The sequence below is a fragment of the Magnolia sinica genome, chromosome 12 (assembly GCF_029962835.1).
Source record: "Magnolia sinica isolate HGM2019 chromosome 12, MsV1, whole genome shotgun sequence".
NCBI lineage: Eukaryota > Viridiplantae > Streptophyta > Magnoliopsida > Magnoliales > Magnoliaceae > Magnolia > Magnolia sinica.
This window is the reverse complement of record NC_080584.1, coordinates 8,208,981-8,221,487: the sequence shown is the minus strand read 5'-3', so window position 1 is coordinate 8,221,487 and position 12,507 is coordinate 8,208,981. Positions and strand designations below refer to the sequence as shown.

The 12,507-nt window shown below is 39.0% G+C and overlaps 1 protein-coding gene across 2 annotated transcripts in view; it reads right to left on the bottom strand.

Moving 5' to 3' along the window:
* The window catches only part of LOC131220879 (protein REBELOTE), a 33,186-nt gene that overhangs the window by 5,568 nt on the left and 15,111 nt on the right, over positions 1–12,507 (bottom strand). For both annotated transcript variants that reach the window (XM_058215749.1, XM_058215750.1), the window contains 4 exons: positions 12,086–12,154; positions 9,588–10,109; positions 3,816–4,118; positions 704–1,030 (listed from right to left, as the gene is read on the bottom strand). In XM_058215749.1, coding sequence (XP_058071732.1) covers positions 704–1,030; positions 3,816–4,118; positions 9,588–10,109; positions 12,086–12,154 — 1,221 coding nt within the window. The remainder of the gene's footprint in view (positions 1–703; positions 1,031–3,815; positions 4,119–9,587; positions 10,110–12,085; positions 12,155–12,507) is intronic.

Genomic DNA, 12,507 nt, shown 5'->3' with positions numbered 1-12,507 from the left:
TGATTGAGTTGGCTTAGCTCAGCTTCTAAGCACTAAGACCCAACATGGAGTCATGGACTCAACTAATGAATCGTGAATCACTCGCTTGTGACTCGGTTGCATCCCAACACCCAATTCAGCTGAGTTTCCATAGACTCAGCCAAGTCTCGGCAGCTTCCTGTTTTCTTCTAAATTTGAAAGTACTTGACGGAGTTGACTTGTTTAGTTATCCAAGTCGAGTGAGTCAGGATGCGAGTTTGAGTTCACAACCTTTGAGAGTCAAAAGCACAACTAAAAATACATAAAAATGAGTGATGAGAAATAACCAATAGCACAACTTCATATGCAAACTGGCTCAAATGCACTAGGTGCCCAGTGATGAAGATCACCGGCCACAAAAGTCAGGGCAGTCCACTCATCAGGCAGGCTACCTAAACAGAAACAATTGATGGTCTTAATCAAACCTGGCAACAGCCTGACTCATTGTACCACCTGATGAGTGGACCAGCCTGATTATTTTGCCAGTTGAAATTCGTGATGGAGCCACCTTATGCATCATGGTTTGGATGTCCTACAAATGATAGATGGGCATGTAATCTTTGTTGCATGTGAACATGCAACCTGCTGAAGATCTCACCGCAGAAGGGGGGGGGGGGATAAGGGGGCATAAATCAAAGAATGGTCAATGAATCAGGGGGGAAAATTCCAACTTGTGTCTCCAAACCTTTAATAAAGAGGAGATATTGAATGTCTTTCTGGGTCTCGCATCCGCCTTGCTGCTTTCTCTATATTCCAAAGAGCTGAGCGCCACGGATGCTATGGGAATGAAAACTCTGCTAGAATTGGAAAGCTGATTGAGCATCTGTATGCATTTGAGCCTCAAAGGCAAGTAGCGGGGCCCAGGAAATAAGTGGGCCACTCCATTTATAAGCTGAATAACCAAGTAAAGCAACGGTTGGAGATCGTGGTCCCTAATGTTTGCAGATATGTACTTTACCCAAAGATCGATACAGTTGGTATACTGCCAATTGTAGATCTCCTTGAGTGCTTCCTGCACCAACAACAAACAAATAATAAAAAGAGGAGCACTCCATGCAATGCTGATGGTAGCTCTTAAAAATTAAAAAAATAATAATAAAATAAATAAATAAAGGAATATGAGATTGGGTAAGACCACGGGCACCTCCAAATAAGTGGCTAAACATGCCAACCTACCACATTTTTAGGACATCCAAGCCATGCATCAGTTGGGCCCCACAACATTGATGACCTATACCAAAACCAACTCAATCATCTTATGGATTGCCAAATTGTTTGAGTTGGATGCGACTTGTCGGAGTCGACTAGGGTTCAGTAAAGTCTAATCCGGTTTGGTACCATGAGTCACCCACCTCAAATATGCTTGACTGGGATGAGAGTCACCCTCCAACTCGACCAAGTCCTGACTCTGACTCAAGACCGAACAAGTCAATTAGAGTCATTGAGTACACACATGGCAACCTACCACATTTATCGGACATCCAAGCTGTGCGTCAGGTGCGCCCCACTGCATTGATGACCTATCCAAAAATCAACATGATAATCTCACAGACTGCCAACTCGTCCGAGTTGACCAGGGTTTGGTCAAGTATGATCCTGTTCGGTAACATGAGTAAACCCCCTCAAATATCCCCAACTTGGATGAGTCCCAACTCTGATTGAGGAGCGGATGAGTTGGTCCAAGTTGGAAAGTTCTTAACCAATCAATCAACTCCTCATATGGGCACATGTGTGAAAGAAGTGCATAGTTTGAAACTTTTCAATGGTCCACACGTAATATGCATGTGACCCACATGATGAGTTGACCTGATTGTTGCGTTGGACACCTACACAAAGGGCCCAACAGATGTATAGCTCAAATGTCTCACTAGTGTCGGATTGGCATGTGTTGATGCATGACTCAGATGTTCCACATGTTTCGGATTGGCACATGTGGTTATATGTAGGTTTAGCAGAAACTCAAGGATTACATAAGGAGTACTTAGGGCAGTTGACAACGACAGTTGTGTCATGGAAGACAGAGTAATAAAGCAACGCTTACTACTCTGGCATTTTGATGAGTGCATCCGAGATGGAGGGGAGCTACCCAGTTTCGTTATGACTGGATGATCATTACATGGGGCCTAGTGGGCCCAATTTAAGTTCCTAGCCCATTGAAGATCCCACATGCGTATGATCGTGCATCTTTGAAGACCCTACACTAGGAAGATGCATGTGAGTTGCTTAGTTATGAGTGTTAGACCATTAGATTTCACTCATGGACCGTTAGATTTCACTCATGGACCGTTAGATCGTGACTGTGAATCATCTTGATCGTAGAACCATTGGACACGATGGAGCCATTGGGATGGCATAATTATTTTTGTTTATTTATTTTAGGTATTTTGGTTTATTTTATAATTTAGTTGAACGGTGTTTTAGATATTTTATATGCACCATGGGCATTTTTGTAATAACACCCCAAAAAGACTATTAAAGCATGTAAAGCCCTAGGAGAGATTGAAAAATAAAATTTTCTTCTTTGTTGTATTAAGCAAAGAAAAAGTCTCCCGTGATTGGAGTTTGGTGTAAAGCTATTGAGTGATTCCAACTATCTTCTCTCTCTCTTTTTTCTTCTCTTCAAGGTATTCTATTTTCTTTTCTCTTCTTCCATCTTTCTATTTTCTTCTCTTCAAAGTATTCTTTTCTCTTCTCTTCTTCCATCTCTCTATTTTCTTTCTTTTTCTTTTGTTTCCTCCCAAATCTCATTCCCAAAACCCTACACACACACACACACACACACACACGGCCAGCCCCATTCCCCCCTTCTTTCCCTCTTTTTGGTCCTTGATCCTTCTCCTATAAAATCCCATAACTCTAAACCTAAAACTTAAAAACCCTAACCCTAAAACCTAGAATTCCAAACCACAATTCTTTCTTACCCTAACAAAGCGCCAGTGAATCCTCATGTTTAGATCGAATCCTATGCCAAATGGAAGTTCTACGTTCCATTGGGCCGTTTCCGATCACTAATCTTAAGATCCATATGCAGGATTGTGATGTGGCCTTGAATTTGAGCATAATTGACTACTTGATTTCTTTAGATTTGTGATAGATTGGCAATATTTTATATTTTAATTTACCCTAATAATCCATTTATTAATTCATTCGCTACCTCACATTTACAGTATTTTGCAAGACTTATGGCAAGCCCACACGCGTTTAGATTGAAGAGCACACATGGCCACGCTTGCCACATAGCAAAAGTATGAAAATTCCAAGCCATCCATTCATGTGCGTCCCATCTTGTATGTATCCTGGTCCAAACTATCAAGCCTATCTACCCATCAAGTCAGCAATATACAGTGAATTTAGACCATTGGCCAACTTTTAACTGTCCTTTTTTTTTTTGTACTAGTCCACCTGATGAGTCAACCAGACTTCCAGTTGAACGACAACAATCTCGCACATGCCACATTGGTAGGCCATGTGTGGATACACTGGAATGGACAGGCATATGGACTTAGCAAAACCCAAAGAGTTAGGATCTTGCACGTGTGCCACATTGGCACATGTCCTATATGCAGGCATGCTGGGATGTCTACACAAATGTGCGCTTTGCAAACAGGAAGTGCTCATAATTTTTACAAGAGAAATCTGATCCCTTTTTTTCTTTCTTGAAAGGAAGAGGACGACGAATTACTTAAATCCACTAAAATAATATGGATGCTTTTGATACTTTGAAAGATGGATTTTTACAAAAATTCAGAAGATATGATCTCAGACAACAGCAGATATGGTCAGAATCAACCACACACCTTATTCTTCATTCTAAGAGCCTGCTGCAGAATCTTAGCCAACAGTTGGATGGAAGCGAGTGCAATGCCATATGATTTTTGCATATCTAGAGAATAAAGCTCGACAACAGAATCCCCAAGAAACCGTATGTGTTTTAGATTAGCAGGCTCAACAAATTTGCAGTGTGCAATGAAAGCTTTATATGTCTTCTTCATGCAGGTGTCGATGCAGTCCGAATTCAATTGGACGACCATGTCTCGTATGATGAAGAATGACGATAAAGACAGAGAACCTCCACCTGTTGCCCACAAATGAACAGAAACCTGCATCCAGAATTTTTTAATTAATCAGCAATTGCAGAAAAAAAAAAAAAATGATCCCTCGAATGCTTGTAAGTGGAATGATCCTATGCATAATCACTTGCGTTGTATTACGGATCAAATGGGGTGTATTGGGTGCAGTTCAAGCGTGCAAGCATCTATCTGGAGTATCCATCTGGAGGGGCCCCACCTTTGATTGCCTATGGCTATGATTCAAAAGTCACACGGGCTAAACAATCCTAACAATTGGATCAGTGGCCTGGAAATAGATGGTTACAATGAGCAGGGCTTCTTTTAATCTTTAACCATCCATTTTGTGGGCCACTGTTCAGACTTGAGGGTTGTTAAAGTGGGTGTGTTCTTGCATGGCAGCCCACCACCAGTAGGGCCCACCATATGGGTGGCCTCAATCTAATGACTTCTCACACTTAGTAGACCTAATTTTCACTGTAATGGTGCAAATCAGTCACATAGGATCATTTCAGAATGGTAAAAGCATCAAGCCTTTAACATTCTTAAAACTACCAAAAAAAAAAAAATTTCACAGTGCAGGGTATCCCTTTTATTCACTAAAATTCAGGCATTCATGTTCCATAGTGAATAAAAGGCCACTTTAGGCCTGCAAAAACATAAAACATGGAGAAGTACACAATTCTATATAAAGAAAACCCTTTCATGCAGATTATGGACGGTTGACGAGGCATTTGCAGGAAAAGATCCATAGTGTATGTTGTTTGCAGATGACATAGTTTTGATTAACAAGACAAGGAAGGTAGTAAACAAAGGTAGATTTATGAAGGGGTACTTTAAAATCTAAAGGATTTAAAATTAGTCGGACTAAACCAGAGTATATAGAGTAACAATAGGAGTGGGAACGAGGAATTAGTTAAGCTTGTTGATCAAAAAGTTTTCTGAAATGACCACTTCCGATATCTTGGATTGATAATTCACGAGGGTGGAGAGATTGAGAAGGATGTTACCCATAGAATTCAAGCAAGGTGGAGTGTGCCTCTAGAGTTTGATGTGCTTGTTGCTTACCACTCAAATTGAAAGGGAAATTTTATAGGAAGGCTATAGGACCAGCCATGCTTTATGGGACAGCATGTTGGGCAGTTAAGAAAAAAACATGTTCATAGGATGAATGTAGCTGAAATGAGGATGTTGAGATGGATGAGTGGCAAGACAAGGAAGGATAAAATTAGAAATGTATCCATTCGAGGAATTTAGGAGTAACACCAATAGGTAATAAAATAAGAGAAAGTAGACTTAGATGGTTTGGTCATGTGCAACAGAGACCAAGAACTCCATTGGTTAGGAGTGAGTTGGTACAAGTTAAAGGCTTTAAAAGGACAAGGGGAAGGCCCAAAAGGACATGAGTGGAGGTAGTAAGAAAAGAATTGATGGCCTATGGTCTAACTGAAGTTTTGGCCCTAGATAGAATGGAATGGTGGAAAATGATTCGTGTAGCCAATCCCAATTAGAAGGGATAATGCTTAGACAATAATGATGATAATGACAACGATGATGCAACTTATCCTTTTCTTTTACAAGATTTGCTAGAATACATATCGACATATTGCAAAAAGATACAACAGGACCTTAGCCTTTGAATCCGGGTCATATTCCGATGATCCAAACCATTTATATGATGTTTCTCACTTTGTTTGGTGGATAGACACAAAACAAAAGCTCTCGATTGGATAATTTCAACCCTTAATCTTTTGCTTTGAATATGGACGATCACCATAGTCCTTGTATAATCAAAGGACTGAAACCAATCATGAGAAGTAGTCACTGATTCTAACTGTAGCAATGACTTTGGAATTACCCCGCTTAAGCGTCTCCGAGTCCCATTAAGTGTCCATATAAGCAATGTACTAGCTTACATCCTTAGTTTTTGTTAGACCAGGCAACAACAATCCCTACGAAAAGGAAAACATGAATTGAAGTGGATTTGATATTATCTTTATCATCAGCAAAATCCGCATCTGAATATCCTGAAACCTCAACCTTAACCACTTGAAAACATAATTTTAGATTCCTCATTCATTCTTTTCACCGCTTACCAGTTTTTAAATCAGGATTGCATTGATAACAACTCAAAGACCTACTGCATGACTGAGATCCAGTCTCGTACATAACATAGTATACATCAAGGTGCCCACTACTTTGGTAGAGGGAACATCTAACTTTTTTCTTGCCATTCCATTGGACAATCATTTTTAGATAACTTCAATCCTTTTTTACATCAGAATAGATACTGGTTTAAAATTTTCCATTCTAAATTTTTTAATACTGTCCAAGTATCCTTCTTAATTCAAGCATAATATCCGAGAGTTTCTATCTCTAGTGATTTAATACCTAGAACATAAGATGCTCCTCCCATATCCTTTAGTACTAGAACTTCATCACGATTTGATAGGGACATCTCGCGCACATGCAACCCCCTCCCCCCCCCCCCCACAAAAGGAGGAGGGCCCCACCATCGATCTGGATCGATGACAACGTCCAGGGAGGACCCCCTAGTTAGAGGATTGTGTTTTGGTTCCTTGAAGTGAACCCCATCGTCATGTGAATCCACCATGGGTTCTCATGATCGTGGCCCACTATTCAAAACGATCTAGTACTTTGAGTTTTGGTTATTATTATTATTAGGAACATCATAGACGGTTTAGATTATTTTGATTAGTTGTTAATTGTGGTTACTTTGTCTCTAAGTAATAGGTTGCGCACATGGCGCGAGTTTTGGGGTACAGGATTTTATTATAAATAAGCACCCCTTGTAGTCTTTTTCCCCATTGAAGATTGAAAAAAAAATTCTGCGTTTTCCTGCTCCTCTCTGAGTTGTGAAGCCTAGGTGCGAAATTCTCCCTTCTTCGAAGGGCTAACTACCGTGGTGCGAAGCCACATCCATCCCAAATCGGCCCCATCTCCTACCATCCATATTCCTCATCTCCAACAGCCATCCCCTCGTCAAAACCACTCACGTTTGTAGCTAATCTTTCCTCTACAGCAGATTTCCAGAATTTGGCCCTGCAGAAGGGCTGAAACTTCGACGGAGCACCGTGCACAAATCAGACATTCGATCGGCGTGAAACTTGGCATGAAGGTGGACCTCCCTTAGCTGACCAGCACCTAGTTGGCTGATTTCATATTCATGCACCCTACACACGTGCGGGCAGGATCCCACGTACGTGCGTCAAGCCCGAGCCGCTGTCCACATGTGTGGATCATCTTGGGTTCATTTCTCTCTTCTATTTCACTCCTCTCTCGCCTTATTTCCCTAACCCTAACTCTAAATAATCCTAAATCCCAAGTCTTATTCTACTTTTGCAAACCCTAGGTTTTCCCGATTTGAAACATGTGAATCCTTTGGATTGGGAAGTAATCATTTGCATGTGTGGATAAATTTACTCTCCTTTGGGCATTGTTTACTCTCTAATTTTTAATTGATCCGGCCCTAACATGTGTAGGCTTGGACCCGCATAGATTCCCCTTGTTGAATTCTTGACTTTTATGTGGGATGTGAAAATTTTTTATGATTGTTTTAAAATTAGTGTTATCTAAAGCCTGAAATCTTGCATATTATATTTAATTTCCATGTCCTGCATCATGATTGTCTTTTGAATAATTTCTATGTCATTTCTGGCAATAACATGGCATCCACATACAAGGATTGAGTAGCAAATCCATTACAAACTTTCCAGTGTATACACAGTGATTTAACCGGTTCACTATATAACCTAATTCGAGGATTTCTTGGTGGAACGTCAGATATCAATGATATGAGGATTGTTCTCAACCATACAAGAATATATTCAACCTACAAACTTTTTCTTATCCATTCACAACAAACAACAAAGCCCCAACAAAACCAAACCGCAAAGGATCAACAAAACTCAAAAAAGACCCACAGCCCAAGAAGCGTCAACCCCATTCCTAAGAGTAAGTGTAAAGGATAGAATATTAAATCCATTCCAACTGTTTAGAGTGTAGATTTAACTTGTTCACTATATAACCTAATTCAAGGATTGCCTGGTGGAACATCAAACATCATTGTTGTGAGGATTGTTTTCAACCATACGAGACTATATTCAACTTATATACTTGTTCTTGCCCATTTATAACAACGCCTTCAAGTTGCATCATATATACACATATATATATAGGTTTTTTTTTTAGTTCATCATTTAAAAAGGTAGTATTTTTCATCCATTTGAAAAAGCTCTAAATCTAAGTGAGCAACTATAGCAAGAATGATCCTAATGGATATAAACTTGGCAACATGGGAATGCGTGTCCACATAATCTAGCCTCTCCTTCTAGGTGAAGCCCTTAGCTAATAGTCTAGCTTTGAACTTGTCCACAAAACTATCTAACTTAGGCCTCTTTTGTAGCAACCATTTACAACATATGGCTTTTCCATCCTTGGATAGCTCTCACTGAATTACCAAACTTCTTTTCTGGCGAATGAATTTTTTCATTAATGGCTTTTACCATTCATTAGACCCTTGTGAACTAACAATTTTTGTATAATCACAAGAGTAACTTCTTTTTTGACTCAAGTGAACATAGAAATTATCTAAATATAATAGGGGAGCTCATGGTCTCTTTTGACCCCTCAAGATAGGATGGATTGGTGCCTGAACAGCTATTGACATCTCACTTATCGATTCACTATGGTTGATCATCCTCACCTATCACCTTTCGAGGTTCAGAATCATCTACTTTATCGCTTTTATTGAGTTCTTCTAGAAACCCAAATCTCTATTTTCTATTAAACCCTTCTTTTTATGGTAGAAGCTCCACCCTTTTGATTCACTAAGGTGACCTACGAAATTATGCCTATCAGTTTCTTGTTCCAACTTATTTCTAAGCTGATATGGAAACAATATATGTGCTACTAAGCGCCACTTTCGAGGGTTAGATAAGATTTTCTACCTGTCCACAATCATGAGTAAGTTCTACAGCTTTAGTTGGGACCCTATTTAGGTTGTACATAGCCGTATGTAAAGGCTTCTCCTCAAAAGGTCTTAGGCAAACTGGTGGGAGTCAACATGGACCTGGTTATATCCAGAAGGGTTCCATTTTGCCAAGGTCAACTTGCTTGTATCCAAGTCTGGTAGCAAGACAGATGTCCATGTTATCACGGAGTCTCACAATATTGATGCAATTTTACATCAAATATATTTTTGAGAAATAAATGCAACTTTATTTGACAAAAGAAGAAGCATAGGGAAGGGGCATAGAAGGCCAAGTTATGATCCAAGCCAGGCATTTTGTGTACATTTAAAATCACAATAATTTGGAAGTCCATGGAAAACTAACTAGTGAAATATCATAAACAACCATGAGCATGCCCCTCTTTCTATTGATAACAATATATGTACTACATATCAGATGTTATCACCATCCACCGATAAACATAGACATTTCTTGTGGTTTGGAATCATTGATATGGGGTGGGAAGTACCTTGATAAGTCTTTGCCGTAATGATGGGAAAGCAATAAAGAATATAATAGAAGTTCTGAGTCGAGATAAGGTGAAGTCGAGTATTTGGTGGTCAGTAACTTGATTCAGAAGATATAATGCATTCCGTAAATAAGACTTCAACAGAGGCTTCACGGTTTTCCACTTGGTTGTATTTCTCAGCTCCAAAATGGTCTCTTTCTTGCAACCAGTACTCGAAATTCCCAGTAGCCTTCGAAATATACCGTCCGCCTCACGAAGTACAAACATCAATATCTTACAGAAAACTTCTTGTTTTTGAATTCTCCAGCTTGAAATTACATCTGGGTCATCGGCTCCATAATGGCATGCAGCACGGAATGCATTCAATAGATTAGGGAGCACAGATATGCTTTGTTGATCCATACCCAATTGACACCAAGCATTAATAGCAGAGCTCGTGAGAACTTTGGCATCATGCAAGTTTAAGTTATCGCTCCCAGTGGGTCTGCCCTGCTCATTTGGCTCTACTTCTTCATCAGAATACTGCCATGTGAGTCAACGTGACAAGCATCAAATTGGACATTAGTCAAAAAATGCTATAACAGGATAATTCATAAAAGAAGAAAGCCAGAGAATTAACTTGATTAAAAAAAAAAAGGCATTTAGAACAAGAATGCTTTTTATATCAGTAATCATAAACAGTGAACAATATTGCAAGATAATATTGCATGTTCATCAGAAAAAATAAAAAAGCACCCCCATTTGGATGGGAAGACCATCTATTCTTGAAAAAGGACATGAACAACTGGTCCTTATGGAGGTCCTTATCTTTCTCTTGTGGACCTTATGGATGTCCTTATCTTTCTTATCAAGCTTAGAATTTATAATAAATTTTTTTACCAATAAAAGAAAATTTAGAAACTACTGTAAACACTTCATGAGAAAGATAAGGACTTCTAGCCAATGTTACAAAATTCAGATTTCGGGAAATTTTGTGTAGGCAATTATTCACAATTTCAGAAATTCTCATAAGAAAGCAGGGAAAACGAGAGTATCCCCATAGTGGATGGGGGAAATGAAAAATATTTTCTTCTTTTTTTAACTTTTCTTTCCAATTTCTGAATAGTTCAGGAGTAACTCACGAATGATTTGCAACTCCGAATATGATGCAATTTTTTCAAAGATGTCGTTTTCTTCGGGAAATTTATTTTAAAAATACAAACATGAGTTCTTCAAATATTAACTCAATTTGTAAGTACTCATCGAAAACAAATGGTTACATGTCTTTCTTGAAAACAAAAGCCCACAAGTCGCAAAACAAGGCGCTGTATTGCTTTATTTTTATGAAGGAGAGAGAAAGCCAACAAGTTGCTTCCTTTCTCTGAATCACTACATTAGCATAACTATCGGATTAGTTCCAAAGAATGCCAATCATATACCAAGCATGCAAGTGTTGATTGCACATTGCATATTTATACTAAGGACAGCATGGTTGTGGAAATCAATACTTTCAAAATGACTAGTCCCGGAGCATGGCAGCTTTTGTTTAAACCAATTATTTGTTTTCTACTTAATTTATGCTTCTGAGAAAATGAGTTGACCAAAAGTATAACCACTGCTCGATTTTGAGATGCCATTTTATATGTACTTGCCCCACACACAATGAGCTAGCATCAGCTGGAAATCACTTGAGTTCTGACATTTCTAACCATCCAATTGGTGGCCACAAACTCGACAATCAAGAATTAAGGTCAACCGTCAACCGTCAATATTTGATGGTCTATAACTTTTGGGATGTGCTCCATCCATGACTGCACTAACAACTTGGGAGGTCTAGAGACATGTATGCCCCATATATTGTATGATCACACACACGCACGCATCCAATTGGTGGCCATAAACTCGACAATCAAGAATTAAGGTCAACCGTCAATATTTGATGGTCTATAACTTTTGGGACGTGCTCCATCCACGACTGCACTAACAACTTGGGAGGTCTAGAGACGTATGTATGCCCCATATATTGTATGCTTACATAGTGGTCTATCTGAAACACACACACACACACCATATTCTTCAAAAAAGAAAAGAAAAGGCACTGTTAGCCCAGCTACTTTAACCTGTCAAAAAGTGACATGGAGGATAGGTGAACCATACAAGGCAAGGACTAAAAAAAAAAAAAGAACTCCTCAAGTTCGAAGGACTAACATTTTTAACATATAAAACAATACTTTTGAAGTTAGTTGTAGATTTACAAAGGCATGCAATACATGCACAAGCAGTCAAGCACGACTTTACAAATCCCAATTGATTGCAAAGAAGACAAGATAATGAAACCAACAGACCATCAACATCCTTGATTTTGTGTGCATGCACAGATTCCAATTACTAGTTAGATACCAATTGAAAAGAATTACACATTCAATTCTAGGCAAAGACATCAAAGGACTTGAATGTAAAGAAGACAAAGATAGCTTCTCTTGTCATGAAACATGGTGTTTAATAACCAAAAAGCTTACAGTCTCTTCGCTTCTGAATTGCTCAAGGTCCGCACTATGGTTTTCCAAGTATTTTGCAAAATCTGGATCCTGAAACCAACACATCCAAACTACTTCAGTAAAAAATGGCCAACTTAGGTATTTGACGTGTAGTGCATACCTAAAGTGAGAACGAGGAAGGTAAACACATTCCAACAACAAATCATTTGGTGTTCATTTTGGAAAAGATGCTTGAAAATAGGTGGTAACTCATCAAGGAATACTAGGGAAAAAAAAATGGCTTCAAATTGCAATAAATTAAATAAATAAATAAAACTACTTCCAAGGACTTTCTGGCCAAAATGTACCAAAGCAGCCAAAAGGGATAGGAACGTACAAACAGGTATTATGATCAATACATTTCAGCACCATCTTGGAACAATACATTTCGATTCTTGAGGATT